We start from the raw sequence: 27,975 nt of genomic DNA, 5'->3' as shown, positions 1-27,975 counted from the left end.
GGAAAAAAAAAGGAATAGCCGTCACGTTCGTTCGGGATAGAAATGGAATTAATAATAAGAAAAGAATATCCCCACAAAATAAAAAGAAAAACCGTAGGCGGTGGGGGCCCTGAGGTACCGCAATGATTGGGTGGAGAGGGGGTCTCACCACCCGTCCGCCTCCACTCTGCAATGAAGAAGAAGAAACAGCTGACTGGTTACGTATTTTTTTCTTCTTCTTCTATACCAAGCGACGCATACGGGTGGAAGCCATGTTTCTTTTTTCCCCCCCTTTTCTCTTCTTGACGAGCCTCGCCCGAGAGCCTTCAGTCGTGTTGGAGGTGTGTGCCCGTGCGGTCGGCTTTTCTCTGCCTTCCTCGTTTCATTTCATTCCAAACATTCCTGCCAGACAGACAGAGAGAGAAAAAGAGAGAAAGAAAAGAAACACGATCCTTTTTTTGTTCGTTTGTTGCCTTACCTGGTGCGTCTTCACAGTGTGGACCTTTGGCCGTTTTCGCTGGTGACTTGAACGCTCGACTCGTGAACCTCCCCACCAATGGAATACAAATCGGATTGACTTAACCGACTGTCACTTTTCAACGCCATGGGTAACAGTCTAACGGATATGATTTAACTCTTAAAAAAGAAAAGAGAAAATGCCTTAACTTAAAAATAGCGTGTCCGCCTGGGTTAGCCGTTGAGTTTCTGTTTGTTCACGGTCAGTCCGTGAATCCGGCCGCTGTGACAGCAGCAGCAGGACGGTGACCAACAAGTCAGAGAGAGAAAGAAAGATAAATAGTAGCTAGCTATGAGATTTAGACTTGCATATAGGTGAGTCATACTACTATATAGTCGTCCCTTATTTCACGTGAGCGCCCAGGCTCAGCTGGACACAGACAACTATACACGACACAACAACAGTGGGCGCAATCAGCCCAGGGATTAGGTGCCGCCGGCTTTATTATGGACCGCGTCTCCTCCAGTGGCCAACGTGAATAGCAGCGGGAGACGTGACAGCTCGTCAGGACGAATTCTTTTTTTCACGCACGTCTTTTTTTTCCCTCTTGGCACAGTGGTGGTGGTGGTGCACTACCAGGACTAACAATTACACAAACAGCAGTTAAGACGAAGAAGAAGAACGAAGAAGAAAAAAAACAGCAGCCAGAAATCTGTTTAACCTTGCTCGCGTGTTGTATTGACGTCAGAAATCCCTTCACGCAAAGAGTAATTATCCCGGGAGAAGAAGAAGTAGAAAAAAAAAAAGAGAAGGGCAGCAGCATAAGAATGGCGAAGAATATATAGCGAAAGAAGGAAATCTCCTTCAAGTCTTTGCAGCAGCAGCAGAAAGCCAGTTGGCATTGACTGAAGAATATTACATCCATCCAGTCGAAAGAATAAAGAATCACAAAGGCATCGCACAGGTATGTGGATGAGAGGAGTCCTCCCTCCGCTGGTGGCCCCAGCCGGTTGCTGGATCTGACCAAATTGGGAAATAACGCACAAAGTATTTCTTCTTTTTTTTTCTTTTTTCTTCTTGTATTACAAATTCGTCGGAATTGAATAACTGTGTGAGCTATTTCGTTTGGAAAAATCTTTGGCGCTGATATAAAGATCTAAATCTCATCCAGCAGACTGGAAAAATGAATATTGGCTTCTGGCGTCGATTGCATTTCAGGTGTTATTAGCCCCGGCGTCAGCCAAACAGAAGAATAAGAAAAAAACGAAAGAGCTGCGCCCCCCTCCTCACCCTCGTCGATTGTGTGTGTGTTTGGTGTAGTAGTGGATGGCCTCTTTTTCATTCTCTTCGGCTATATAATGTTCACTTTGCTTTTGCTTTTTCTCCCCTCCGTGTTTTTTTTTCTTCTTGCCCTGGAGCCATCGGGCGAGATTACCTGGCACGAAGCCAAACAGCCGTGAACGACTGGAAGAAGAAGAAGAAGAAGAAAAAGAAACACCCAAATTCTTCTAGAGTGAGACCAGCATGTGAACTAGCGAGACCTTGCCTTCATAACAATCTGTTGCTTTTTTTTCGAAATTTCGCTTCATTTTTTTGGCTGATGACACACAATTCAATCCGACTGGAACACACCTAAACACAGAGGCACAGAGGGAGAGAAGAGCGTGTTTTTTGTTGGGTTGTTGGAAGAGAAAGTTTTCACTGTTGATTATTCCAAAGGAACACAAAAAAGAAAAGAAAAAAGAACTGGTCGGGGGAAAAACGAGCAAAGTTATCTACTCTCTCTTTTTCTTCGCTTGTTTATCCCATGATGAGGAAGAAAAAAGGGAGACGAGAATTTTGTTCTCCCTCTTTTTGCTCCGAGTTTTCATCATTCTCGTCGTGTGTCCTTGTCCGCCGCATTTGGCTGGAAGAGAGAGTCACAGTATGGGCTGACCTCCGTAAATGGAAGTTCTCCTTGGATCAGCAGCCAATATCCAAAATGCCGAATGAGAGAAGGAGAGAGAGAGAACCGGTTATATCGGGAGACAGACGAATCGTCGCTCAAAAGGCATTCCCCCGATTCTTCTCTATTTCATATTTCCCGGCCGATTGCTATCGTCTACGAATTCGAAATGAGTGGAAAGTGTTTTTCATTAAATCGTCATCACATTTTTATTCCAACAGGTTCCACCGATTTGCTGCCTTGATCGACAACTCAAATTCCGCAGTCCGCATCCGAAATCAACCACCACCCCCCACCAAAAGTCTGTCACGCTGTCACCTGAGAAAAGAGTCGAGTGAGAAACAAAAGAAACGGCGTCGTCCAGCAGTTTGTACACGTTCCGACGTCTCGGTGGACAAGGGCTAGGAGCCGCCAGGAGCGATCAGGAAATGTCTCGCTTTAGTGAAGTGGGTTCGATGGCGCCTCACGGCGGCCGCAAGTTGCTCAAATTCCTGATCCTCTTTGAGAATTCGTCGCTCCTCTTTTTCCCCGGCCAATTCCTCAGCGGCCGCGTCCTCGTCGAATTGGAGGACGAAACGCCCGTCCTAGGTGAGTCACCAAATCTTTTCTTATCAAATATTCTTCTTCTTCTTGTTGTCTTGAACAGAACCATCCATGCACCTGGTAGCACTTGTAACTGGGCGACGATAACAATTTTTCTCGGCGAAAAAGAAAAAAAGAGATTCGTGCTGATGTATGCACGACGACGTCGTTAACTATTCACGATAGAATCAAAAGAAAAAAACGCATTTCATCATTTCCATGTTTCCCTCCCCCTCCTTCCATTCTCACACAGCATCCATCCATCCGTCCACAAAATAAGCGTTTTCATGGACGGAATAACCCAGAGACAATAATAAAGTTGCACACACACACACGTACACACACCAAAAACGGGCTAGGACATAAGGCCCCAGAATATTCAGAAATATTCTTCCGGTGATGTAGACGTGTAACGGTAAAAAGTCAAGTACTTTACCTGTTGGAATAATACTCGACTTGTTTCCTTTTCTTTCCCCCCCAAAAAAGAGTCACACAGTAAAAAGAGGATCTGCCAACAGCAAGAGAGAATGACTGGGCTGCGAATATCTAAACTCAATTCGACACGTCAATGTTAGTTCTTATCATGCAGACACAGTTAAGATCGTGACAAAGACCGTCATTAAAAAGAAGAAGAAGAAGAAGAATGTGTAGTCAAACGGAACGCGTATATAATTAGCCGGATCCAAGAGGCGTCGGTAATAATTCCACCGTTTGATAACAAACGGATGTGCTGCTGCTCGCATAGGCACACGCAGAATTGTGAATGGCCTATCAAGACATTCCCCAATTGCCGTCTTGTGTCTACACTATATTTCCCTTGTGTCAATTTTAGTACTATTCTTTTTTTGAATGTTTCGGCTCCCAGCCGAGAGTTGAATAAGGAGAGAAAACTCGGAATAAAATTTAGTAGCTACTTTTACCGTGCGGGGTTAGCGGGGTCGGCCTAAATGGGCGTGGCGACTTGTCAAACGATCTGGTTTCACACATCTCATTCAAGTTGGAACAAAAGGCGAAGGAAAAACAAAAAAATAACCAAATTCTGTTGACAGAAAAGATCCCGCGCCTGCGTACACATAACATTTATTATCGTCTCTTTCGTCGATGTTGTTGTTGTTGTTGTGCCATCGCCTTTCTTTGAGGTTGTTCACGGGAATTCTTATTTCTCTTTTTTTCGTCTGGCCCACAATCATAAGTCACGTACTACATCCGCACATGTGGAAAGAAGAAGAAGAGAATTTCTCCGTGCGGTGTGGCTTCGGTCGGGAGTCACGCAAGACACAGTGGAGGTTACATTATATCGACTCGATATGTGTGCACGTGGGGCGAGTCCATTAGCCTATTTATGGGAGGAGGGGAAACAACATCGGCCAAGAAACGAGAAGACAACACCGGAAGTTTTCAGTTCACATATCCAGATAGCCTGTTTGAACCGGCCATTGTTATATGCATATCCGTTTACATTGTTCGACATGGGCGCCCATGTGTGCGGGTCCCCAAAACAATGCCACGTCCAGTTCGTTTTGTGAAAACATTTTTTTTTTTCCTTGTTTTCCTTTTTTTCTTTTTTCCCCTCAACAATAATATTTTGTACCGACGAAAAACACATTCACGGAAATCATCGGAATTTGTTTCCCTCTCTCTCCCTGGATGGTCTCTCGGCGAATTTTTGTTTTCTCGATTTGTTTTGTCGAATAAAAGCGACCCGCTGTTTTTCTCCTTTTGGAAAAGAAAAAGAAATTTGGTTGTTTTCCTAAATGCAGCGGTGCAGTGCCACAACAAACAAGCGCCATCGACATTGCGCTGCTGCACACACGGAGAAACCCAAAGGAATGAATGGAACGCCCATCGTGTAAATCTCGGCGCTGCTGGGCGACCTCTGCCCAAGAGTCCCGAACTTCGTTTAACCTCAAAAACAAACCAAAAATGAAGAGGAGAAACAAGGGAATTTTTCTTTGGGGGGTTCAACGCGGCCTTGCTTGTATTACTCACGGGTGGAAAACATATATATAAGACGTGTTGGAGCTGAAGATGGGCGGCTAAACGTCTTGTGACGTATTGACGTTAGCCGTTGCCCAGCGGTAGTATAGTAGATCTACACACACACATGTGTGTGTGTGTGGCTATGGATGGCGTTGCTTTGCATTTGATGGATGGTGTTTGATGAGACCCTCTCGTTCAATGATGGAAAAGAACCGTAAGGCGCCGGCCTGCTGGCCTTCTTCTTCTTCTTCCATCGTCGGCCGCCAAACTGCGGGGAGAAAAGGAAATTCACGACGGTGCCTTTTAGAGTTTGTCCCTTTTCTTCTCTACCGACGGCCCGCGTGATGTGTCCCGTCTTGTTCCTCTTTTGTTGGCCGATCGTGCACGCGCTATAGCTTCTTCTTCTTCGTCTATTGAGCTGGGCCGGGCGAAAATGAATCCAAGCAGCAAACCCCAATCTATAAAGAAAAGAAAAGAAAAAGAAAAGGAGGGAATTTTGATTTTTGCGGCCAGCAGCAGCAGCAACAGAGGCCTGGCCTTAATAGTTTCAACTTCCCGCGTTCAAACGACTAGGAGGAGTAGGAGGCGAGGCCGGGATATAGGCTTGTGTGTGCCGTACACAAAAAGACACACACACACGTAGTATATAATAGTCTCGAGTGGAAAGGGGAATTCACGAACCATGCCCAAAGAGATTTCACGGCTGATGATTTCATGCGCCGCTTGTGGCTCGTCGTCACCACACGAACATCAAAACGGCGACGCCACGGCACTTTTTCAACCTTTTTTTTCTTGTCTCATCGGAAGCCAAAAGAAATTCCTTGACTTCAAACAGAAAAATCAGCACCGCCAAGAAATCTATTCCCCTTGTTAGCGTTCAGTGAGACTGTCATGTCTAGTCAAATGCCAAATGCCAAACGGGGAAAAGTGAAAGAAACATCCAACTGATTATATCCGCGTGAACTTGCAGCGCAAGTTGTTGACCCTAGCTCGCGTATTGTTATAGACTCCCGCCGGTTGGCCGGTTGCAGTTGCAGGGCAACACAAGTGGCTGCACATATTCCTATAGACTATCTGATATGTTTAACCTTTCCCAATTCTGCCGATCAATTTACCAAACTGACGGGACGATGATCGATTCCCCCCAGGATTTCTCTCTCTCTCCTTTTGATGATGGGACCCTTGCGTGCACCCACCGTTCCCCTATATATACGTAGCAGCGGCCGGGCAAAACAGAAGGGACGTGGGGGTGGTGGGAGGAGCGTGTCCGGGTCTAACGAAAAATGAGCTGCAGAAGAAAAATGCGTAGAGCTTACACATGTCATAGGTAGTAGTAGACAGCCCAACAACACGGATAGTTTTTTTTTTTTTGGCTTTTGTTTTGTTTTCCAGCGGATAAAAGGTGATGGTCATGCCGTTGCGTGAATTAGTAATCACACGCGGATGCGCCCGGCTTTGGCACCACAGCCAATAGAGCACCACACGACCGCACTTGGTAATTAGTAGTCGGCGCTGTACTACATTAGATGCCTATCTATCTATCTATCTAGCTGTCTATCTATTGCCGCTGCTGCTGACGTAATACAACAGCTGACTGGCGATGGAACCAATAAATTACATCCAGGGCAGTCACCTTTTTTTTATTTTTATTTTCTTACCACAATATCTTAATCGTCGTGAAACAAAAAACACAAAAAACAAATCAACTGGAGGTGTGAATGTAGGACAAAGAAGACAGACGGTTTTCTATAGAGTGACGTCAGCAGCGTTTGCGTGAATAATCGTTAAAATGGGACGGAAGTTGTGCATATAATAGTTCACAGAAGATTGGCCGTGTTTCTGTGGCGAGTTTCACACCTCGTCGACTGGAAGATCCCTTGCAATGGAAGAAGAAGAAGATGTTTCTCTTTTATGAATTGCTATTCATCATTTCTTCTCACCACATCCTTTTTGTTGTTTTCTTGGGTGGAGCCATATATCTTTGATGCAAACATTCGGGTTAGTCGTCGTTTTCCTCTTTAGATTGTTGTTTTCTTTTTTCAGTGGTTGTCCTCTCTTGTATATGGCACCCACATGACAACCAACATATAACAGTAAAAAAAAGCCAACCCATATTCGTTAGACCTGCACACGAATAGCTCAAGCTTATTCATTTGTATAGCGGTGGCACAGTTTTGACTCCCGTCTGTAAAATATCTGGTAATTGCCGGTATTTATTTATATTTTCTTAAACGTTTACTGTTTGGCCAGTGTCCCGCAGCAGGTCATTTCTCGTCGGCCGGTATTTTGAAAATTTTGTGGCCAGCCAATTGTCTCCGACTAATAAGCCAATTAGGTACTTGAACATTTTTATTTGGTGGGCGGCGGTAAAAGATCCAGGAACGACCTCCAATGCAAAGGGGAAACAGCCAAAAATGAGTTCCGATGGAGAAAAAACAAAAAAACTCACAAAGTTGTTGCCTTTTAGAGTGAAACATGCATCTCTCTCTCTCTCGTTGCCCCCCCCAAGAGAGAAAGACACGAGTTTTTCGTCGTAATAGGCCAAGTCCGGTTTGCTGCTGCTGCTGCTGCTGCCGTTGATAAGTGGGAGACATCATCAGCCAAATGGAGAGAAAGAGAATTGAAAATTGAAAAAGACGCGCAGTGCTGATGATGGACGAATAGGGAAGATAAAGGCTCGTCTCTATCGTGATGATGATGATGACGTCCATGCAAGCACAGCAGAGTCTTTGGGTCCGGCTCAATATTACACTATGTGTGTAGGCGCTAAAATGATAAAATATGTGATTGCGTCGAGGTGCCAGCGCGCACCTGTCTGCTGTGCCAGCCACAACAGCAGGAATAATATCAGAAAAAAAGAAATCCCGTTGCAGTATCAAAAGCTGGGGGTACTTACCGGATTTTGATGACATTTGAAAATAAAAAGAGAATCGCCTTTTAATAGATTCCATATAGGCTACTGTATGAGGCAATCGTAAAAATTGGAGCTTGTTGTACGGAACAAACGGTCGTGGCCGAAAAAAGTATAGATTTTTTTCTTTTCCATTTTTTACAGGCGAGTTAACAGTTAGAGAACCTATAGCTGATTGGAAATTCGAACACAAAGTCAAACCGCTTTTTTTTTCCCGGACTAATATCTGACGTCCGAAATCGCTTCAGGCCGACCCAACCAGAAAACATAAACCCATTTCCTGTTGGTCTGCATGACTCATCAACCCCCACAAAAAACACCTTCACTCCCCCACCCGATACCGTCGTGTTATAATATGCAACAATCGATGATATCCACTTGTGTATTTGTGTGTCATTGACCTTTTCTTTCGTCTCTGAAGAAGAAGAAGGTGTGCCGGGGACTTTGAATTCCTGTTAGCCACAATAGAGCTGGTTGACAGGTTTATTCGTATCCTGCATAACATTTCTGATGGATTTCTACATTTTTTTAAATTATCTCCGCGTTCAAAAAGATACGGGCAGTCGACACGTTTTGTCGTCAGACACGAGAAAGGCCATAAAACACGAGGTGTTGAGCATCTCAGCTCGTTAAAAATGATACAACGAAAGCATTCGAACGAAGAGTCGAAGGCGTATACATATGTATTGAAATTTCAAATGTTCCGGTCGTCAAGCCAACAGGTCACGCCATCAAAAACAGCAGCGAACGCAATAAAAATGCGCCAAAAGGAAGGAAGTGATGACGGAACTGGGCAACATTTTATTGCGTTACGTCACTCATCCTGGTTTTCTCTCCCCCATTATTGATTGTGTCTACGAGACACAATGTCTTTTTATTTATTAAGCGGAAACAAAAAGATTCCAGTTAGAAATTTCATAAAAGTCGTTGCCATCAATTTCTATTTTCTCGACGTGCTGTTTGTTCTACCTGGATGAATTGTCCTCGTCTGTAATTTACATTTCCCGTTTGAATCTAACGTATCATTCATCCTCTGCTGGTGACAACATCTCATTCCACATAGTTGGTTGACGTGGACGATCGCTAGTAGTAACGGACGACGTCGCCTTGCGGATTCTTTGCGCCTCATTTAAAGTCAAACGTTTGATATCATAACCAACAACGGATTTATCCAGGCGGAGGACACCCTCCCCAAAAAATTCCCCTCCGAAAAAACAAGCTCATTACAGAGACGGGAAAAAAAAACCCCGTCTGTCTGTCATTAATGATAGTGTGTGCATTTTACACGTCATTGAGGGCAAAGATTAGAAAACGAGACGGGCGTCGTCGTCCTTATTTCAACCTGGCGACTTTTTTTCCACCCCGACAATAGATCATGGGCGTTTTACAAATAATAATATTTCCAAACGTCTTTTTTCTTTTGTTTCAAAATAGATTTGCTCTCGAAATTGCGCGGACTGGATTGAAAAGTTTCGCCTTCAAGGGCGAATTAAAATTCATCACGTTTATACGTATACATTTCTTTCCACCTCTTTTTTTTCCCGGTTATTACGACACGCGTGAACTTTTTAGATTGTTGTTATTACTATTTCAACTGGTATCGAATCTAATTTACACATTTTTTTTTTTTTTCGGTGAACAACTTGAATTTTTTGGTAACCAAAAAAAATTGTTGACTTTTTTGTTTGGCTTGAGTTCCTCCCCTCGTTTCGTGAGGCCACCATTTCCCATCCAGCAGCGATGGGGTGGCTAGCGGTTATTTTTTTTTCTTTTTCTTCCTTACCTTTTGTATATGACCGCGACGTTCGGCGTGATCGACTCCTCCCATTAGATGACGTCAGTCCTTTCGGCGAGCGTCCCTGCCAAACTCTCAAAGTTGTCTTGTTGTTGTTGTTGTTGGTATATTACCGTTTTCCCATCCGATGGGGGGAGCCGTTGGAATGCGCATGGCCTATAGCCCCATAGCACCATAGCAGTGGTGTATAGAGTAGTAAATTCATTATTTATGATTCTTCCTGGCATATCCCAGCAGCTTCGTTTGAAGCCAACAAACTTATACGAATTGATGGACGGGATAAACAGAGGCGCTTATATTAGACATTCTTTTCCCTTCGATTACCCCTTTTTACAACTTTACAACAACAACTACAAGAATCCTTTCTTCTCGGAATCAAAAGAAATTTACAAATGGACATTTTTTTGGGGGGGGGGGGGGAGATTGATATTTTGTTTCTTTTATAGACTCACGCAGTAGGTATCCGGGTCCAACGAACGTATACATCCAACAGAATCCGGCCTTTTTGCTTCGAATGTCGACGAATGTGGACATGTGATTATTAGAGTCGTCTGTCGAGCGGATCGTTACATAAGAGCGCTGTGCCTATATGTTTGTGCTTGCTGGACAATTTTGGCTGGCTTCCACATTTGTCGAATTCAGCTGCGCTAGTAGTTTGTCTATAGATTCAACAGCTGTCAGTTTGGACCTTACCAACAACAGTTAAAGTCTCTCTATTACATATGGAAACAACCATTTCGGCTTTTGGCCGTGTGGCCAGCAGCAGGAAGAATGGAACGAAAGAATGCTGCTGCCCAGATGATGATGCATTGTTTTTGTCTATACATTTATTCTGTTGCAACCATATTTTTCATTTAGATTCTTCCCGGTATTGCACCGAAGACGATGAGGCGAGCTAGCATACGTATATAAGGCTGCGCCCATAGTCGAGGAATATTGTACATCCAAGATTCAGGAAAAATGAAAAACAAAAAAGGCAGAATGGATGAGAGTTCAACAATCCGATGAGGGAACAGGGTGGGTGGGTAATTTGTTGAAGGATGAGCACCTCGATGGTGATGTCATGGAAGAATAAATATCAGAAAATGTCCTATGTGCATACACTACACGCCGTATGGAAATATTAATACCTGTAACAACACTTGCATGCGGATTGCCCATGTTTTTCTTTTGGGGGGGGGGGGGATTTCAGCCTCAAGGCGATGGATGTGATTCCATCATTTGTTACAATAATTGATGAGATGCGTTATCCTGCCCATCGCGTTGAATTAATCTTTCATTTCTCTCTCTCTTTCCTCCCAGGTTTGTTCTTTCACGTGGTAGGTGAGGGAGTGGTGAGGTTGCTGAAGAACGGCCGGCAGCACATCAGTGACCGCGAGAACTACATCGATTTCCGTATGCGACTCCTCGGCGAACCAGGTATGATGCCTTTTTTCTTCTTCTTCTATTTCTTCTTCCACTCTACTTACATTCGAAATCAACTCGGATGGTTTCAAAAGAAGTAAGATGATGTGTGCTGCGGCCTACAAAACCCTACATGTATATAATACACACAACACAATGCATCTGGGCTATTTTTAGAGCCTCTGTGTACTTACAAAACCGTGAATGTGTGTCGCGTTCATGATAAATCAAACAGCAGCAAACCAAACCGGCGGGATATCGGCGGCCGAGTTCCACACGACTGTGACGCTCACTATTTTATTTATTAGATGTGTATAACTCGGTCGGGGGGGTTTCTTTTTCATTTGATTAATGTCGGATCAATTTTTCTTTTCCTTGGCGGGATATCTATTCACGCGTCACATTTTGCAGTGCAATTTATAATAAATACGGTGTGCACCGGTCGGTGTAGTAGTATAATGTATACACCGCAGATAAAATCAACTTTGGCGTGGACAGCAGCAGCTACGGTAATATGTCCCGATAGTAAAGAGTATTAGTTTTACTAGTGCCACACTGAACGATGAGAGAGAAAAACAAAAAACAAAAACGAAAAAAACAAGGGAGGGAATTATCATAATGATAATAATTGTGTGAGAAAGTTCCCATCTCAATTTTCCAATCGCTCGTTTGGGGTTTTATTGCCCTTTTTTTTTCTTTCGTTTTTCCCAATAATGGACGGGCGACGGCTGCCGTGGTGCCGCTCAGATAATAAACAGAACATGAGATTCCGATGGCCGATGCCGAATCGGCGATGTAAAAAGCCAACCTACAATTGGCAGCAGATTGCATGGCCTTTCTAGAAAAAGAAATGAGAGCGGCAATTTTCATCGAAAAAAATTCTCTTTTGTTTCGCGGACACCGTGTCGGAGATTTACCCGTTAGTTTCCGTTATGTATAGTCGGCGGACGACGGAGATATGCCGAGCGGCAATCTTGCAACAATCACATTTCGTTTCATTCTTTCGACAATCATCCAATCATAAAAAAAGAAAAGATTAAAAGTTGACGAAAAGACCATGGAGAACCTAGTCACAATAATAACCCGGGAGGAGAGATTAAACTCGATTACTCCATTGCAAACGCTCGTAAACGACGACCCAATTATATTTATATGGAAAGAAATTAAAAGTGCCTGTGCATGACGTTGCCAATGATGGGAAACCCCCCCTGCGAAATCTCAACTTAATGGCATAAGCTGTGCGGGTTGGCAAGTGAAATCTAGTCCACAAAGTCCTTGGCATCCACGTGTAGTAAGTAGTTCCCCAGCGAAACTAATCATCCATTGAATGTGTCTAAATAGTTGGAGAACTGCATTTATTTGACTTTGTCGGCCAGTGACTTTCTTCTTTGTACGTGTGTGATTGGGCGCCAGGATTTGTATAGAGCGTTGATGATTCTGATTTTGTTTCTTTCTGATTTTGTGTGGGACCACAGGACAAGGACCCGTTCTGCTTTCGCCCGGAATCCACAGTTTCCCCTTCAAATTGGGGCTGCCGCTGGGCCTGCCGTCGACCTTCCTCGGCAAACACGGATGGGTCCAGTACTACTGCAAGGCGGTGAGTCCATCCATCCATCTGTTATTGTTGACCGGAGACTGTGTGTGTGATTGCGCATTAGCTGGGTGATGAATGATCGGCATTCGTTTCACCTGCCGTGAATTTATGCAAAGATGTTTCGACAGCAGGTCGACAGGCGGACACGCGCCGAATTCAAAAAGTCCCGATCCATTACACAGTATTTGGAGGCCGAAGAGTCATTTCACACATGTGTAATTGTGTATGTACATAAATTCAGGTTCTTTTCTTTCTTTTCTTTGGGTGAATCAACAGGCGTTCCGCGAGCCCGCCGGCCTCCTGCACAAGAACCAACAGGTGTTCATCGTGATGAATCCCATCGATCTGAACTTGGAACCGCCCATACTAGCTGTAAGTAATGCACCTACTTTTTTTGTTGGTTGTTGTTAGTTTCGGCCCTTGCCAAGTGCTCTTGTATTTATAATAGGCCATACAAGTCTACTTTTATCCATCGTATAGTAGTAGTAGCTCTCATATTCTGAAAATTATATGTAGCCCAGTTGCCCCCCCCCCTGCTGTATACATCTATAATAGATTAGAGCCACCATTAAAATTGGGAATGCAACCGACGGCGGACTTGTTGCCTCGAATAAATAATCCATACGTAGTTGTATAATACGCACGCAAATAAAAAAAAGGGAAGTTTTAAATTTCCCGCCTTCTTTCTGCCACTCCGCCTGGGTTGGCCACAAGAAAAACCAACGATCTGTGAACGCCTTCCCCCAATTAATAGCGACGCATAACATATACTATATACCTATCGACAGGGCGGCGCTTTTCAGTTTGCATTGCTGCGGTTCATTTTGCATTCCTTTCATTCCGCATTCAAATTGCCGCGCTGGAAAAAAAAAACCCACAGCAGCAGCAGCAGCTCGGCAGATGTCCTGATTAATAAGAGTCCCGTCTGGCTGCTGGTCGGCATTTTCAGCTCAAAAGGAGCGGCGGCAATCACGTGAGAGTCACATGCCATTTGTCGCCTCGGTCACGTGGATCGCCGTTTCTTTTCCGCCTTTCCCGATTCCCGATCGATTGAGCCATTCCGTCCAGATTCCCTGCCGTTCCTTCTTCTTTCTCCCTATCGCCCACGTTCTGCTCAGTGGCGTCGCGGCGGCAATATCAGTTTTATCGCTGATATTATCCCACCCGACAAAAAACATCTGTTCGTCCTAATCGCGCCCTTATCCGTATCAAAGAAACTTGATAACATTTCGCATCGGCGAATTTAGAAATCCAAGGAGAAGAGGGAAAAAAAACGGAATTAAAACGGTTGGATGCAATCTCATGGGTGATATGTCTCCGGCGGATCTTATTCAGGGTTGCGTGTTTTTTTCTTCTTTCGTAGTTGCGGCTACCGGATGAAAATAGCCGCTCCGTTTCTTCTTGCGACGAGTTTTTTGCAGCCACATTTTTCAGTTGCCAGCTGGCCGTGGAGTGTATCAATCCCCGCTATAGATTTATATTTATTTGCAACGGTAGCTGGCGCATTCATTGGCGTGTATAAAAGTAACAGATTTCGCCTTGAATTTTTTGTTTTCTTTTTTTGCTACTGGATGGAATAGATCCGTTAATGTCCCGTCAAGAAACGCCCCAATCAGTTTGCTTTTGTACGGCTCAGTCAGCTGCGCAGTTATTGATGGCCGTTGAATAGACGATGATGATGCTGGTACCATTACGATATCTTAGCCGAATAAAAATGGGCCAGCAAAAAGAAGAAGAGATGTTTCTATCGTCAGCCAAAGAAATCATTAGACGGACTGAAATATGCAAAAGTCTACATCCCGCATATTAAAATATACTACAGATGAGAGTTAATACCACGTGCAGGACATCGGACTTGATGGCAGCAGCTCTTAATTCGACGTTTAATAGCATAGAAGCAAGGAGTTATATAAGATCGAAATTTATTGATCAAATGGGATCGCGGAAGAAACTGCTGTCTCTACCCAGCTTGATATTATTGCTGCTCAGTCAACTTTGTAAACCGAAAAGATAGATATTATATAATTCCGCGTATCGATGTATTGGGGTCCCTGCAGTCGAAACTTGCAGCCCGTATTATTAGCATTTACCTTAAACAGAAGAGAAACCGTATAATAGGCAACAGCTGGAATGCTGCTGCACTTTCTACTTTTCTCGTGATCCGGTGGAGATGAGCCGCCATCTCCCGTAAAGCCTATTATTATTCTTGTTATTATATGCGCTGCTCAGGCTTCTTCTCTTACTATTGATCGCTGGATTGCCTCTTTTTTCTTCTTCCCAATTTCGCAGAGGGGGGAAACATGTCGACTGCCGCTGAATATAACCAATGATTACGTAGTTTGAAAGAGATTTTATTTATTTTTTGTTTTTTTTCGAGAAAGGAGAAATTGTAACTTTATTCCCGAACTGCATTTTAGAGATAATAATATTCCATTAGTCTGATCTAATCACGGAAATCGTTACCGATTTTTTTTCCTACCGGGAAATCTATTTTCGGAGAATTATGTTGTTATTTAGTTAACTCTATGAATTCGCAGTGACAGAAATATCCAAACGCTTTGATTGATCGATAGCGTCATTCTCCTGATCACGTTGCTGGATCATCACGTAGGCGTGTCTAGATGTCTTTTAAAACAGAGAAGCTTCTCGAGAGGTTATTTCCCCTTCTTTTTTTGCAGCCGAATAAGAGGGGGATAATAGAATCGCCGAATCTATTGCTGATCGGTGAGGAAATCAAAATCGGATGTCGAGCTCGATGATTTTTCTATTATTAAACATATGCCATTTTGAAATGATGGATAAATAAATCCAGACAAAAAAAAACCGACGTGTATGTGTGTGTACAAGTGGCAATCACGGACGATCATTACATGTAGGAAGCTTGAGTGAGTCGTGGTCTAATAGAATCTTTATATCGATATACTTTTGTGTCTACGTGGATGTAATGAAAACACGACCATCTCTTAAACAATTGATAAGTTTCCGCAGAAATGATAGCAAATGGCAACTTGGCAAAAAAATACAATTTGGGAAATAAATCTTTAAAAGACCAAAACTTATGATTACGATAGCGTTGAAGGAAGTGAAGAAAACATAAATTGACCGTTGTAAAGGCAGATAAATAAATTTGAGTTTTAGATTACAAATAGAATTTGACTTTTAGATTATAAATAGAATTAGTTTTTAAAAATTAAAATATTTGGAATGATAAAAATCCTTCAAGGGACTTGAGATGGCTGGTTGTGGAATTCGTAATTGCCACTCTACGATGCTGATGGCGCCAAAAAATTAGATAAATTGGACTCTTCATCATGGGACAACTGTCGGAATAGAATAAAAACAAGATAAAATCAAAATAAGGAAAAATATTTCAAAATAAAAAATCATTTTCTTAAATCTCAGTTATGGTTAAGTTGTCAACACAAACACATGAATGTGAACAGTTGTGGTATTCATCGAAATGAAAAACAAGCCATAAAATCGAATCACTTACGTCAATCAAGCAATTCGCTAATTGCGGCTAAGTGTCCAGAAATCAGAAAATCATCATCCAGAAAAAAAAGTCTTATTTGAATGGCCATCGACTTTTGATGAATTTCAGTATTTTCGTGCTGGCTATCCAAATATAAGAAGAGTTGCAGGCCACCACACATCTTCACGTGAAGGTTCATTTCCCTCAGTTTGTCCATTTTCTCGGCTGCTGTTAAAAATACAGCCAAGCCATCCAACACGACCAGAATAGTCTTGGGTTCCTTGGCCTCCAGCAAAGTGCACAGCAAAGTTAACATTGGAATTCTAGGTCGTTCAGTAAAAAGGAGATCAAAGTCGAAGTAGCCTTCGCTCAGAACGTCAGGCATATGAAGAACAACGTGTTTGGGAATGAGAGTCTGGATCTGAACGGGATTGCCGGCTGCAAGGTTAGATACGATTTTGCCAGCCTCTTTGACGATGTCCATCTCGGAATGAACAAGCAATTCGGCCAGCAACCGGTAGACAACTAAAGCGAAATAATTGTCAAGTGTGACGTGACGGACTGTCATGATTTTGCCGATTGTCGTTAGAGCGGCGAAGAGGACGTCCTCATCATCGTGTTTCAACAACTTTAAGAGCCGAATGACGACTCTGGCGTCAATCATTTCTATGATTCGTCCGTTGGATGGTCCATCATCGAGGTACATCAGAGCCCAGCAAGCAATGGCGAGATTCTCCTCGTCTTCGTTGTTGTTGATAAGGTGGGCAAGGGCGGGAATAAGCTGTCGAATGGCAGTAAGTGTTAAAGGATACTCGTCAGAACGGGCGTAGTTTAACAAACTTTTGGTGACGTGGCGCAAGAACGTGGACTAATCATAAAATTAATTAGTAAATGTTAAAAAAGGTACATTTAAAAATGATCTTACTGAATTGTCTGGTTGAATAGAGGCGAGCAAAGGCTTAAAGATGCCTCGCTCAAGTAAGTCATCTCGTAACTGTGGTCCATGATTGGCAAGATTACAGAGAGCCCAAACTGCTTGCTTGGCCACGACTGGATGAGGTGAACCCAATAAAAATATTATTCCAGCAAGAGCCCCAGCACTAACGACAGCATTGGTCTGATCAGGTGTGCCATTATCCATGATGTTGGTGAGAGCCCAGACTGAATCCAACTGAAGATCAGGCCTAAAACATAAAAATGTCATGAGGATATGTTAGGAAATCAAGTTAAAGACAAAACATACTTGCTGACACGGCTGAGGAATTCTATCAGCTTGGGAACAACATTGGCATTGATGAGGATGTCAATGGGTGGATTACGTTCCCCGCATAGGATTTGACGCGCAGCGTGGGTCGCAGCAATTTCCTTTTTTTCATCACCACTATTAATACCTACGTGATAATGAAATACATATAAGAATATCAGAATACAGGCTACATATAAAAACAAACTACCACACACAACACACATACCATTAACTATGTCGTCGATGCTCATGTTGGTAGTTGCAACAGCCAAACGATTTCCATCTCTCGGACTATTATGGGTGGCCATAGTAGCGTTCACTAGCGTATTTACTTGACTGTATAGGATCGGAAGTACTAAGCGAACTGCTGTGGCTGGCAGGTTGCCTTATTACACACCCTGCCGAAATCGCCATTATCTGGCCTAAAGCTACTGGTTGTAGGGTTAAGGGAGGGTGGGTTAATAAGGAAATTGTCAATACGACACCTAGGAAGGGGGTTAAAAACTCAACGTAAGGGAATCACGTTCAAGCTGGTGAGCGGCAACAATGGCAGTGGTTTAAAATGTGTCAATAATGACTCATTCAATTATTGCACAATTAGTAATAGTCAAGCAACAGATTATAAAACCATCTTTCCAAGTGGAAATGGCGAAAAACAAAATTGAAAATTAAACCATTTATATAAGCCGCATCCACGTCGACAGAAACTGAAACGGGATAATGTTTTGATTAGTATAAATATCATCACGATCATCGTGGCCAAATGTTTAGTCTCCCCCCCGCCGTCTACAGTATGTCTATACACGTACTAAGATGTGCAGTCGTAAATATGATGTAACATAATATTATAATTTGTCTGCCTTTTTATTTGTGTGTCCGGATGTTGTTTTTCTGCCATAGCAACCGTTCCACTGTGAAATCGAGCATCGACTGGGATTGAATTGCTTCACCTCGGGTCCCGTGTCGTGCCGCGTGCGTCTGGATCGCGGCGGCTACGTCCCGGGAGAAACGATCGGCATCTGGGCCTCTGTTCACAATCAGAGTCGCGTCACCATCAAAAGGACCAAAGCCTCGTTAACGGAGGTATGTCTCTTTTTTTTCTTTTGGCTATAATTACTTGGCTATATGTACACTGGCCGTCTCGATAATACACACGTACTGTTGAGGGCCAGCAAGTCCGTACTCACACACCCCGATCACGAGCGAATAACAAACAAACTGGTAGTCTAAATAACCAAATAAAGGAACATGTTTAATGTATCGACATGTTTGTTGCTTCTTATATTCTGTAAAAGGATTTAAGAACAAAAATGGAGAGCAATAATAAATGGGCTGGCCGAAGAGACGTCTTGCTGGGCTTCTGACTTATGGGCATTTGTGTGTACTACAAAATATCTATAGGTGTGCCCATCGACAGTTGATCAACATTCTAGAAAACAAAAACATTTTAAATTTAAAAGATATTTCAAGGATATGATCCGCAACCTTTGGATAAATGTCTAGGATTACACTTTAGTCTATAGGAGAAATTGTAAATGCTTAGATTGATTATTCAGTGGCTTCTTATAAATGCGTTTCCCATCATTCTGTGTGATTGCTATGCACAGACTATTCAATACATGGCAAAAAATCGAGTGGTGCAAACGGAAACTCGGGAGCTGGCCTCACTCAACCGAGGCAAAATCAAGGCCGGTGAGACGGACGATTGGAGAAACGAGCAGTTGTACGTTCCGCCTTTGCCTCCGACCAATTTGAGAGGCTGCCACATTATCCGAATACAATACGACGTCTTTGTAAGTTTCATTTTCTCTTATTATTCACTATGTTGAAAATTGTGTAAAAGAGAAATGACAGCGGTGGTCTAATTTTGCGTTTGCAGTTTCAAATCGAGCCGCACAGCATGGAGAAGCCCATCAAACTGCAACTGCCCATCATGTTGGCCACGTACCCGTTACGAAGCGACGACGGGACGTTGAGGAGGAAACGAGGCGCCCACTACCCGTCGACTCTGCCCATCTTCCGCCCATGGCTCGACGAGAAAACGTTTGATTGACGGCCGGCATCAGTGGAGAATGGAGTTTTGAAATGACACACGCGAAAAAACCGCAGCGAACAAAAGAAGAAAGAAAGAAAGAAAGAAGAAACCAACAAATCAACTTGACGTGAAGGAAAACATGAAATTTTATTATTATATATATTATATATAAGCCAATTGCACTTTTACTGCGACGACGACAGCAGCCGATGACCTTTTTTTTTCTTTCTCTGAAGAAAAGAAAAAGAATAATATTAGGAAATGAGATAAGGCGCATGTAGCAAAAATAATACTGCATCCCGTTAGATCATTGTATATTCCGCCTACACACTATGATACCAGTGCCGAGTGAACCACCACCATCCAATATATAACCTTTCGAGCATAAATAGCTTCTCTCTTTTTTTGTTTCCTTCATAGTATTCCGCTCTGTGTATTTTCGGCTGACTTATTCTGGCGTCATTGAATTTCCCTTTGATTCATGGCGGCCATTTCCTCTCTCTTTCTCCCTTCTCTCGCTTTAATTAAAAATCAGCAGTTGAAAAGGAAAAAGAAATTCCCCCCCTTTTTCTCTCTTTCTCTCTCTCTCTGCTGGCCAGTGCAGCGTGAATTTGTTTTTATTGCCACGACGAAATTGACCATCAAGCGCTTATTTCACCTCGCTAAAAACAAAACAACAAAAATAAAAATAAAAATAAATTTCTAATTTGATTTTTCTTGACCTTGTCTGGGCGATTCGTTTTGTATTCGCAAACGTTTTTTGGAATTTGGAGCTATATTCTGGCGCGATGCCCCGCCCATTCGTATTATATGACTATACATACTCTTACGCAACTATTATAGACGCACCGCTGTCCTTTCACCTCTTTCGTGGTTTTGTCCGTGTGTGTTTTTTTTTGTTTTTTTTTGGTATGCTAATCAGATATTTTGTTTTTGGGAGACTACCCGTCGTCGTGTGATGATGTGCCTAGCGTTAAAATTAAACTCGCAGGAAAAGAAAAACTGTTTCCTCTCCTCCTCCTCCTTTTGGTAACAACTTCACAACTTTTTTGGGACGCGCTCACAAAAGGAAAAACACACAAAATAATTGTGTATGCAAATCAGTGTTGTAACCTCTTCTTCTTCTTCTTCTTCTTCTCTCCAAATTCCAATTTTAATTTCCTTTTGTAGAAAATGATAATTATTATCATCAAGAAAACTTTGTTTTCACTTCCCAAATCGGCCGTGAAATTTCCCCATCAAACCCTGCCCCCCCCTCTCTCTTTTTTTTTTTAGAAATTTTTTCCATTTTGAAATTTGTGTGTGTTTAATCGATTTCATAATGTGTTATCTTTTAATATAAATATGAAACCTCCGTTTGCTTTGAAATTGGAAGCGCGCAACGCCAAAATCGATTTCAACAACGACTGCAATTTTAATAAAAAAAAGGGCGCCCGTTATGTTTTAGATACGTACACACGTTACGCTTTCACCAGACCGAAAGTCTTTTCTTCTTTTTTAAAAACCAAACAAAAATCGACCGTTAATTCGCTTATATTGCATTATTGAATAATGTGTAGGAAGAACAGACTACGGCAGCAACTATAAGCAAAAAAAGCCAGACTAGGAAGACAATCTTTTGTGTGTGTGTGTGTGTGTGTGTTGAGTTATTAACGAGAATCCCGAAGAGGAGAAAAAGAAGAAGAAAAACGATTTTGTTGCAAATCGGGGCCGGGTGAGAGATCGACATGGAGCGTGAAGAAGAAGAAGAAAGAAAGAAAATTTATTTTTTTTTCGTGTTGTAACGATATCGTCGTGGGAAAGAGGAAAAACACGCGGAAGAAGAAAAGGGTCACGACCGCGCGCGCCTCTTTTCAAAAAAAAAGAAAAAGAAAAAAAAAAGATTTTTGTTTTTCTTCTTCCCTTTTTTTTATTTTATTTTATTTATTTCCCAAAAAATAACCGCGTGCAGAACCCATCACGTCCTCACGTCATATTTGCTGCTCACCTATTCTTCTCTTTTTTCGCCCTCCTTTTTTTGGGCTGTTGCGCATTCCGACCGTCCGTCCAGTCGTTGCTCGTTGACGGCCCTTTTGTGTAACGACACGGGCTCACGTATGGAAATGGGGAGATTTTCTCGGATACGTTTTTTTATTGGACGACTGTACATTACACACAGAGAGAGAGAAGGGGAGTATATAATAAGAGGAGAAACAGCTCGCAATCATGTGTACATATAGCGATACCCTGCATGTGCATGTCTTCCTACAGTACTGGATGGAGGTAGATGCTCTTTGTTGAAAACATTTGTCGTTATTACACGAACGGGGGAAAAGAAAAGAAAAAAGAAAAATCGACGGTACTGGGGGATTTTCTTTCTTTCTTTTGGCTACACGGGAGATTAGTATTGAATACAACAAATATTTCGTGTATGCACAACACAGAGCTCACGTGAATTTCGGTATACATACGTTATATGTACGAGAGAGGGGGGGGGATTTAATAGAGGTTTAGCACGCTAGTTTGCACTGGCCGAGCCTGTTTAATCGTTCCGGCTCCGAGCACGAATGCGATTTGCAGAGGAGAGCCGACGGCTGCAGACGACGGACCACTTCGACGCAACTGGGACGCTCGGCCGCATCGTACGCCCAGCACGATGTCATCAAAGACTTTGGAATTAAAAAAAGGAACGGAATGATTAGTTAAAGTTATAAAATCGAAATAATGGACTAGATGAAGTACCTTTAGACGGGCGTTGCAGTTGACGTCTTGGAGACTAGTCGTCTGGCCGTTGCCGATCCGCCACAGGATCGAGTCGACATGCTCCTGATGGAACGGTGGACTGCCGGAAATCAGGTCGTACATGAAAGACCTGCGCAATATCAAGAAAAGAATGAAACATACGGCGAAATCGAAAACTAATTTCTTAAAAAGAGATAAAGAATGGATCTGCGGTTATAAAAATAACAAAAGAAATCAGAGTTGAGAGTGACACTTTCTCCTCCGCCGCCGCCTCCGCACCGACAAGTTTGATGCTGTGAATGAGGACGTGCTGGATGCCAGAAGGGAAAAGTGTCGTCTCCTTCCAGACGCCCATTTTCATTTTTTTAAATTTTATTTTGAAAGAACTTTCAAATCCTCACCCTAAGGCGTAAACGTCGCTGAACTTGGTACTCTGGATGGTGAAATGCACTTCCGGCGGCTCGACAATCATGGAACGGACCAGTTCCGGACTGTAGTAGCTCACTTGCGTTTTGGGGATGCAGCCGTAGCCGATTCTTTAATATACCAGGAAAAACAAATACAAATAGCAATTAGTCATGGGCTGAAAGGAAAAAAATCAAATAAAAAGAGATAGAAATTACTGTAGGGAGGCCGTGTCGACAAGGCCGTGATCCAACAGGGAAAGTTTCACACGGTAATTGTCTCCTTCCAGGAAGATGTTGTGCGGATTGAGTTTGCCGTGGATGATGCCACGGGCGTGAAGGTATCCCGTCGCTTGCGCCACCTGCCTGGAAATGCTCACGGCCGCTCGCATTCTACAAATTTCCAAGAGAATTCAAAATTAAACTTAAATTCCAAATTGAATTAGAAATTGCAAAATTTAAAACTGACCCGATCCTTTCGGGTTTGCCGTTTTTGAGTCCGAGACGGAAATTGGCAACGGAGACTCCGCGCGGTGCGCTGTTGACGATCGTGTAACTGGAACCCAACGACGGGATGGCGATGCCCATGAAGAGCAGGAGGTTCTCGTGACGCAATTTCGACAAGGATTGAACGTCCGACCAGAAGGAGCTCACCTCGACGTCGCTTTGCAATTTGAACTGGTGGATGATGACGTCACCGTGCCATTTGCCCCTGTAGACAAGAATAAAATTCCATTAATTTGATTCGATGGAATTTAAAAGTAAAATATAAAAGTGAAACGTACCGGTTGATGGTGCAGGATCCTTTCTGGGAGATGATCTGACCGAATTGGATGTCGCTCCACGGGATGATCCACTCGGCGTCGATTTCCTTGTCGGCTTCGCTGAGGAGCATCTCCTGTTTGTCAAAGTGGGTCGTGATGATGCCACTCTGATTGTAGCTGGAGGTCGGAGTGGTGGGCGGGGCCTCGAAACCCAGCCGGGATTCCCCAACGGCCGGCAGTTGCAGCCGCTGATGGCTGGCCGGCGATTGCGATGCTGGCGGAGGTAGGAGGGCCGACGACAAGGAGGAAGACGACGAAAGAGAAGAAGAGGACGGCGACATTGAAGAGGAAGAAGATGAGGAAAACGACGGGCACGAAGTTTCTTCGATCCTCGGGTTGGCCTTCCCGTTGAAATGGTTCAACTGGCGCTGGACGGGTCGCGAAACGTCGAAAATCATGGGGGCCGACTGGTTGCGTCCGGCCGAAGCGACGGCCATGAATCCGTGAAGCGACTCCTGACTGCAGCAGTGTTGCATCGACGGTGGTGGCGGTGCCGATGAGTTGTGATCGACAACTTCCGAGTAGCGCCGGTGGCTCTTCTTCTTGCGGCTGAGCCACTCCATGAGGCGCTTGTAGAAACCGTTGGCTGCCCGGCTGCTGCTGCTGCTGTTGTTGTTATTGCGGCCGGCTGCCATTCCGACGGCGTTGGGATGGCCGGCCAATCGGTTTCTTGTTGTGGCAGCGCCGGGTGGTGTGGCCAGCAGCAAATGGCCATGGGTCATCTTGGCCGTCGTCGAGTCGAGTCCCAGCAGAGCCGGAACTTGATGGCACAAGGATCCCGAATGGCCGTTGACGGTCGACGGCAGAAAGTGGAACGACGACGACGATGACGTCGATTCTTCTGGAGAGAAAAAAAGAAAGAAAACGACAAAAGATTTTTTAAATAAGAGAGCAACCCACTCGTCTAACTGTTACAAGTGACATCAGTCGCTAATTGGCTGCTTTTCTCTACGCTCACATTTGAACCTCAAAGTTGTTTTCCCTTTCCGCTAGGCGATGTGTTTTCCACCGAAACGAATCCCACCGAGAAAAAAGTTCTTCTCCCAGCCCAGCCCAGCCCAGCCTGCCCCCCTTGTGCTTGTGCATTATGCATCATCTCCTTTCCTATTCCTTCCGTGTATCTCTGGGCTCTTTCAATCAATAACTGACTGCTCCCTTACTGCTCAGGCGGCGGCACGTTTCCTGTCTGATATCCGCATTTCGTACTCGCATCCGCCAAGAAGGAGGAGCAGGAGAGGCTGGACCCTGCGACGCCAAACGAAATGCCAAATGGCCTCAAACTCTTTTAGAGATTTACGTACCGATTCGTCTCGAACGGTGGAACTTTTTCATCCTGGGCGCGTGAAACAACAATCCCAGTGGACGAGCAGTTGGTCGACACTATAAAGAGTCTCTTCTGGACTGTTTGGTATATACGAGTATGGCAACAAGAGAAACAATTGTCAGTGAGCAGAGTAAAAAGGGAGCAGATTCACAGAGTCGTCTTGCAAGAACTGCGTGTGTCCGCCCTGATATATATACGCCCGGGATCGACTGCTGGCTCCGGGGCGTCGGCGTCGTGGGGATCAAAGAAAAGATCTGCACAAGCGCAAAGCTGATGCCATCGTCGGGGTGCAAAGCCATTAGCCACGCGACGACTACGATCGCTGCTGCGACGTCGCTCGATAAAGATTTTCAGTTTTTTTGCTTCTGGTCGTTGTTTTATTCAGAATTGACCAAATCCTTTTTCCTTTTTTTGATTTTGTTTTTCCTGAAAGAAATACTTGCGTCACGTCGGATCAAAAGTCGCAAAGTCCAACCGACGTTTCATATGCGGATGGCGTCAGTGGTCATATCTTACCTGGAACTGCGCATATGGCGTCAACGGAGGCTTTATAATATTAGGGACATTACATTTAAGCATCAGATTCTTTGATAGGAAAACTGGGCGATGTTTATTATAGCGTCTGGGGGGTACTATAATCGATCGTGCTGTCGGGGCGTCGAATTTGCTTATTCAGATGATATCCGCAGGAATATATATAAGGGAGAGAGAGAGGGCAACCTGTTGCCAAGGAGGGGGTTCCCTGTACGTCAGTGCCGAATTGAGCGCCACGCAGACGACATCGGAGCCGCGGCGCACGTCACCGCCATCCTTCCATCTCTCTCTCCTCTCTAGTCTCTCTGCTGCTGCTGTTGTTTTTATTACGGTTGAATGTGCCTGAACGTCACGAACTTGTACACAGGGGCGGCACTCGAGCGTCTTCTTTTGCGTCACGTCGAACTTGTGTACTGTGCACAGAAGCCGCTGAATAAATAAGCGACTCTTTTAACTTTCCTCTTTTGTCGTTCGCATTTTCGGTACGAGCCGATGATATCAGACTCGATGACAAAATAACGAGCACAGTCGACCTGTTGCCCCTCTAATCGTTAGCAGGTGACGTCAGTCAGCGTCCGAGACACTCATCGTAGGATGCTCTACCGCATTTTGATTGCCGAAAAAGACCAAACAAACCACCAACTTTGTCTTTTTTTCTTCTCCCCCCCCCCACCCCACTCCTTCTTTGAAATGACGTTGCCGGTAACTAGGGGCGTTGCTAAGGCCGGCTTTGAATTCGAATGAGCTGACGCAAAAGGCGGTACAATACTACTCACTCGCGCCCTCCACAAAAGAGAGAAGAACCAACATACACGTGTAACCTTGGTCACGGGGAAAATTACGGCGACAAGAGGAGGAGAAGGAGGGGAAGGGCTTATATATACTCTGAAGAAGTCTCCGGGAAAGGATCTGAAGTGACGGGCGAATATCGACGACGTCAGCAAAACTGCGTGACGCCATGTGAAGCCGTTCCCGGAATTCCGCAGTTGGAGAAGAGCCAATTAAACAAGAAGACAGATCCTCCCGGATCAGGACAATTTTTTAAGTGTTCCTCCCGGATCAGGACATAAGAGAGCGGAGGAGGGGAAGTCGGGTCGCCGCTTCCGCTTGAAATCAATAGGCGACACAACATCGATAATCAAGAAGGATTACATTTACAACGGGTTTATTATACACACGGCCGTATAATAACAGACTTTTTTTTAAAGACAAGGATTGGCTTAGACCCCGTCACTGACTTCCGGTTGGTGCCTTGATCCGCCGGCCGAGTTTTTATGGGTTTTTATTGATCCATTGAATTTCATTATTTAGACTTTGGACTGGATACAAGCTTTCAAGTCGGCAAGGGGCTTACCTTCAGGCGAGTGGCAAGAAAAAGTCGATAGGCATTACACTCTCGTGTGTGTGTGTGTGTGCATAGGTAATGGGTTTTTACCCGTCGGCCGTTGTCGAGTTATAACCCCATAGAACTCTAGAATATAAAGATTAAAGCCCAGCCACTCCCGTTTTTAGATGCCCAACTTGAAATCGATCCAGGGCGGGAGAAAATTCAAAACTTGGCGGTCTGCGCACGTCTTACATTGTTCCGTGAATTTGTATGAAACGCAAAACAAAAATATCACGGGTTGCCCATTATTACGTCAAAACTTTTCCTTTTTTTTTGCTTGTTGTAATTTAAGAGAATTTTCCCGATATGAAAATAGGTGACGGTAATAATCAAATGGGAACAGGTTTGCCCATTACCACATACTCCGCCAGCGACCGTGACCCACTGCTCGATGCGACACAAAACGGAGGAGATGAGGAAAGACATTTTTAATAAGCGTCGGTATTGCCTTTACCGTCCATCAGACCTGATGCCCGGCCCGATACGTCGGAGGATCTTTGATCATTTTTTGTTTAGACCTTGTACACGCCAGCAACGCCCTCGGAAATGTTTCATTTGAATTTCTAAAATTAGAAAAATTTCTCCTTGCACGCGCCACTTGATCAGCGTAAACAATAAATTAAGGCGAATGTTTTTCGCCCGGACTATAAAAGGAAGCAAATGTGGCGACGGGAGCCTTGGTCGCTCTCAATCAATCAACCCGTGATAAATCGAAGAGCGGGAGTGGCTACTACCGCTTACCTGTGCGCCGTGTTGATACACTCGAGATGCCACGGGCAGATTAATCGGAATTTCGTGATTGACAGGACATTCAATATAAAAAGGAACTTACCGCCGTCGTTGGATGACGTCAAACTCGGACTGGGCGACATGGGCGAAAGGGGCGGACTGCTCGTCGTGCTGCACACGCTCCCGCCGTCATCCGCAAAATTCCTAAAATTTGTATGAAATCATCGTTGAGAACTGGTCGTATAAGAGCTATCAAAATTCGAAAATGTCACCTGCTCATCTGGTATTGATTAAAGACGCTCCACGGAATACCGTAGGTGGGATAATCCATTCTCTTCTTCTTCTTCTTTGGACAACACGACACGAACGATCGAAATTCCCAAGTTGCACTGAATCAGCCACGTCTGCTGGGCGCCGAGTTGAAATGAGAAATGAGTTGAACTTTGGGCAAACGTCACTCTGTTATATAGAATGGGAAAACTCTAATGGGATAAAGGACATAAGGTACGTACCCCTCACCTTTTTTTCTCGGGGAAAGAAATAAAAAAAAACACCCCTGGCTCGTAATCTCTTCTTGTGATTGGTTGGGTTATAACCCCCTCCTTTCACTCGCAGGTCTGCTGCAGACCCGTTTTTCTTTCTTTCTTTTTTT

At 44.0% G+C, this 27,975-nt stretch overlaps 3 protein-coding genes and 1 long non-coding RNA gene across 6 annotated transcripts; 1 reads left to right on the top strand and 3 right to left on the bottom strand.

The window, feature by feature from the left end:
* Nucleotides 1-290: 290 nt before the first annotated feature.
* LOC124192370 (arrestin domain-containing protein 4-like) lies at nt 291-20,754 on the top strand. The gene is made up of 8 exons (XM_046585609.1): nt 291-587; nt 2,603-2,969; nt 10,952-11,068; nt 12,529-12,650; nt 12,924-13,019; nt 18,266-18,448; nt 18,973-19,158; nt 19,245-20,754. Exons 2-8 carry the CDS (start codon nt 2,810-2,812, stop codon nt 19,416-19,418), a joined length of 1,038 nt encoding a protein of 345 aa, XP_046441565.1. The 5' UTR covers nt 291-587; nt 2,603-2,809; the 3' UTR covers nt 19,419-20,754.
* LOC124192378 lies at nt 587-2,221 on the bottom strand. The gene is made up of 3 exons (XR_006873707.1): nt 1,158-2,221; nt 825-1,077; nt 587-718 (listed from the first exon to the last, which is right to left on the bottom strand). It is a non-coding gene; the product is annotated as an uncharacterized LOC124192378 (long non-coding RNA).
* Nucleotides 15,455-17,790, bottom strand: LOC124192361 (importin subunit alpha-5-like). Its single transcript, XM_046585598.1, has 5 exons — nt 17,592-17,790; nt 17,363-17,510; nt 17,045-17,303; nt 16,141-16,987; nt 15,455-15,967 (listed from the first exon to the last, which is right to left on the bottom strand). The coding sequence occupies exons 1-4, from the start codon at nt 17,671-17,673 to the stop codon at nt 16,142-16,144; spliced, it is 1,335 nt and encodes a 444-aa protein (XP_046441554.1). The 5' UTR covers nt 17,674-17,790; the 3' UTR covers nt 15,455-15,967; nt 16,141.
* Nucleotides 20,755-21,511: 757 nt separating the features above from the next.
* On the bottom strand, nt 21,512-27,764 carry LOC124192329 (kinase suppressor of Ras 1-like). 3 transcript variants are annotated; one of them, XM_046585547.1, is made up of 8 exons: nt 27,596-27,764; nt 27,427-27,527; nt 23,311-24,190; nt 22,995-23,237; nt 22,745-22,918; nt 22,523-22,657; nt 22,122-22,251; nt 21,512-22,048 (listed from the first exon to the last, which is right to left on the bottom strand). In XM_046585547.1, the coding sequence occupies exons 1-8, from the start codon at nt 27,652-27,654 to the stop codon at nt 21,890-21,892; spliced, it is 1,881 nt and encodes a 626-aa protein (XP_046441503.1). In that variant the 5' UTR covers nt 27,655-27,764; the 3' UTR covers nt 21,512-21,889. The 3 variants fall into 3 exon arrangements, with proteins under 3 accessions (XP_046441503.1, XP_046441519.1, XP_046441513.1); XM_046585563.1 differs by lacking the exons at nt 27,427-27,527; nt 27,596-27,764 and adding an exon at nt 24,651-25,696 and having other exon boundaries at nt 23,311-24,187; XM_046585557.1 differs by lacking the exons at nt 27,427-27,527; nt 27,596-27,764 and adding an exon at nt 24,651-24,841.
* Nucleotides 27,765-27,975: the final 211 nt, after the last annotated feature.

This window comes from Daphnia pulex, chromosome 1 (assembly GCF_021134715.1).
Source record: "Daphnia pulex isolate KAP4 chromosome 1, ASM2113471v1".
Lineage (NCBI taxonomy): Eukaryota > Metazoa > Arthropoda > Branchiopoda > Diplostraca > Daphniidae > Daphnia > Daphnia pulex.
This window is presented reverse-complemented; position numbering and strand designations above follow the sequence as displayed.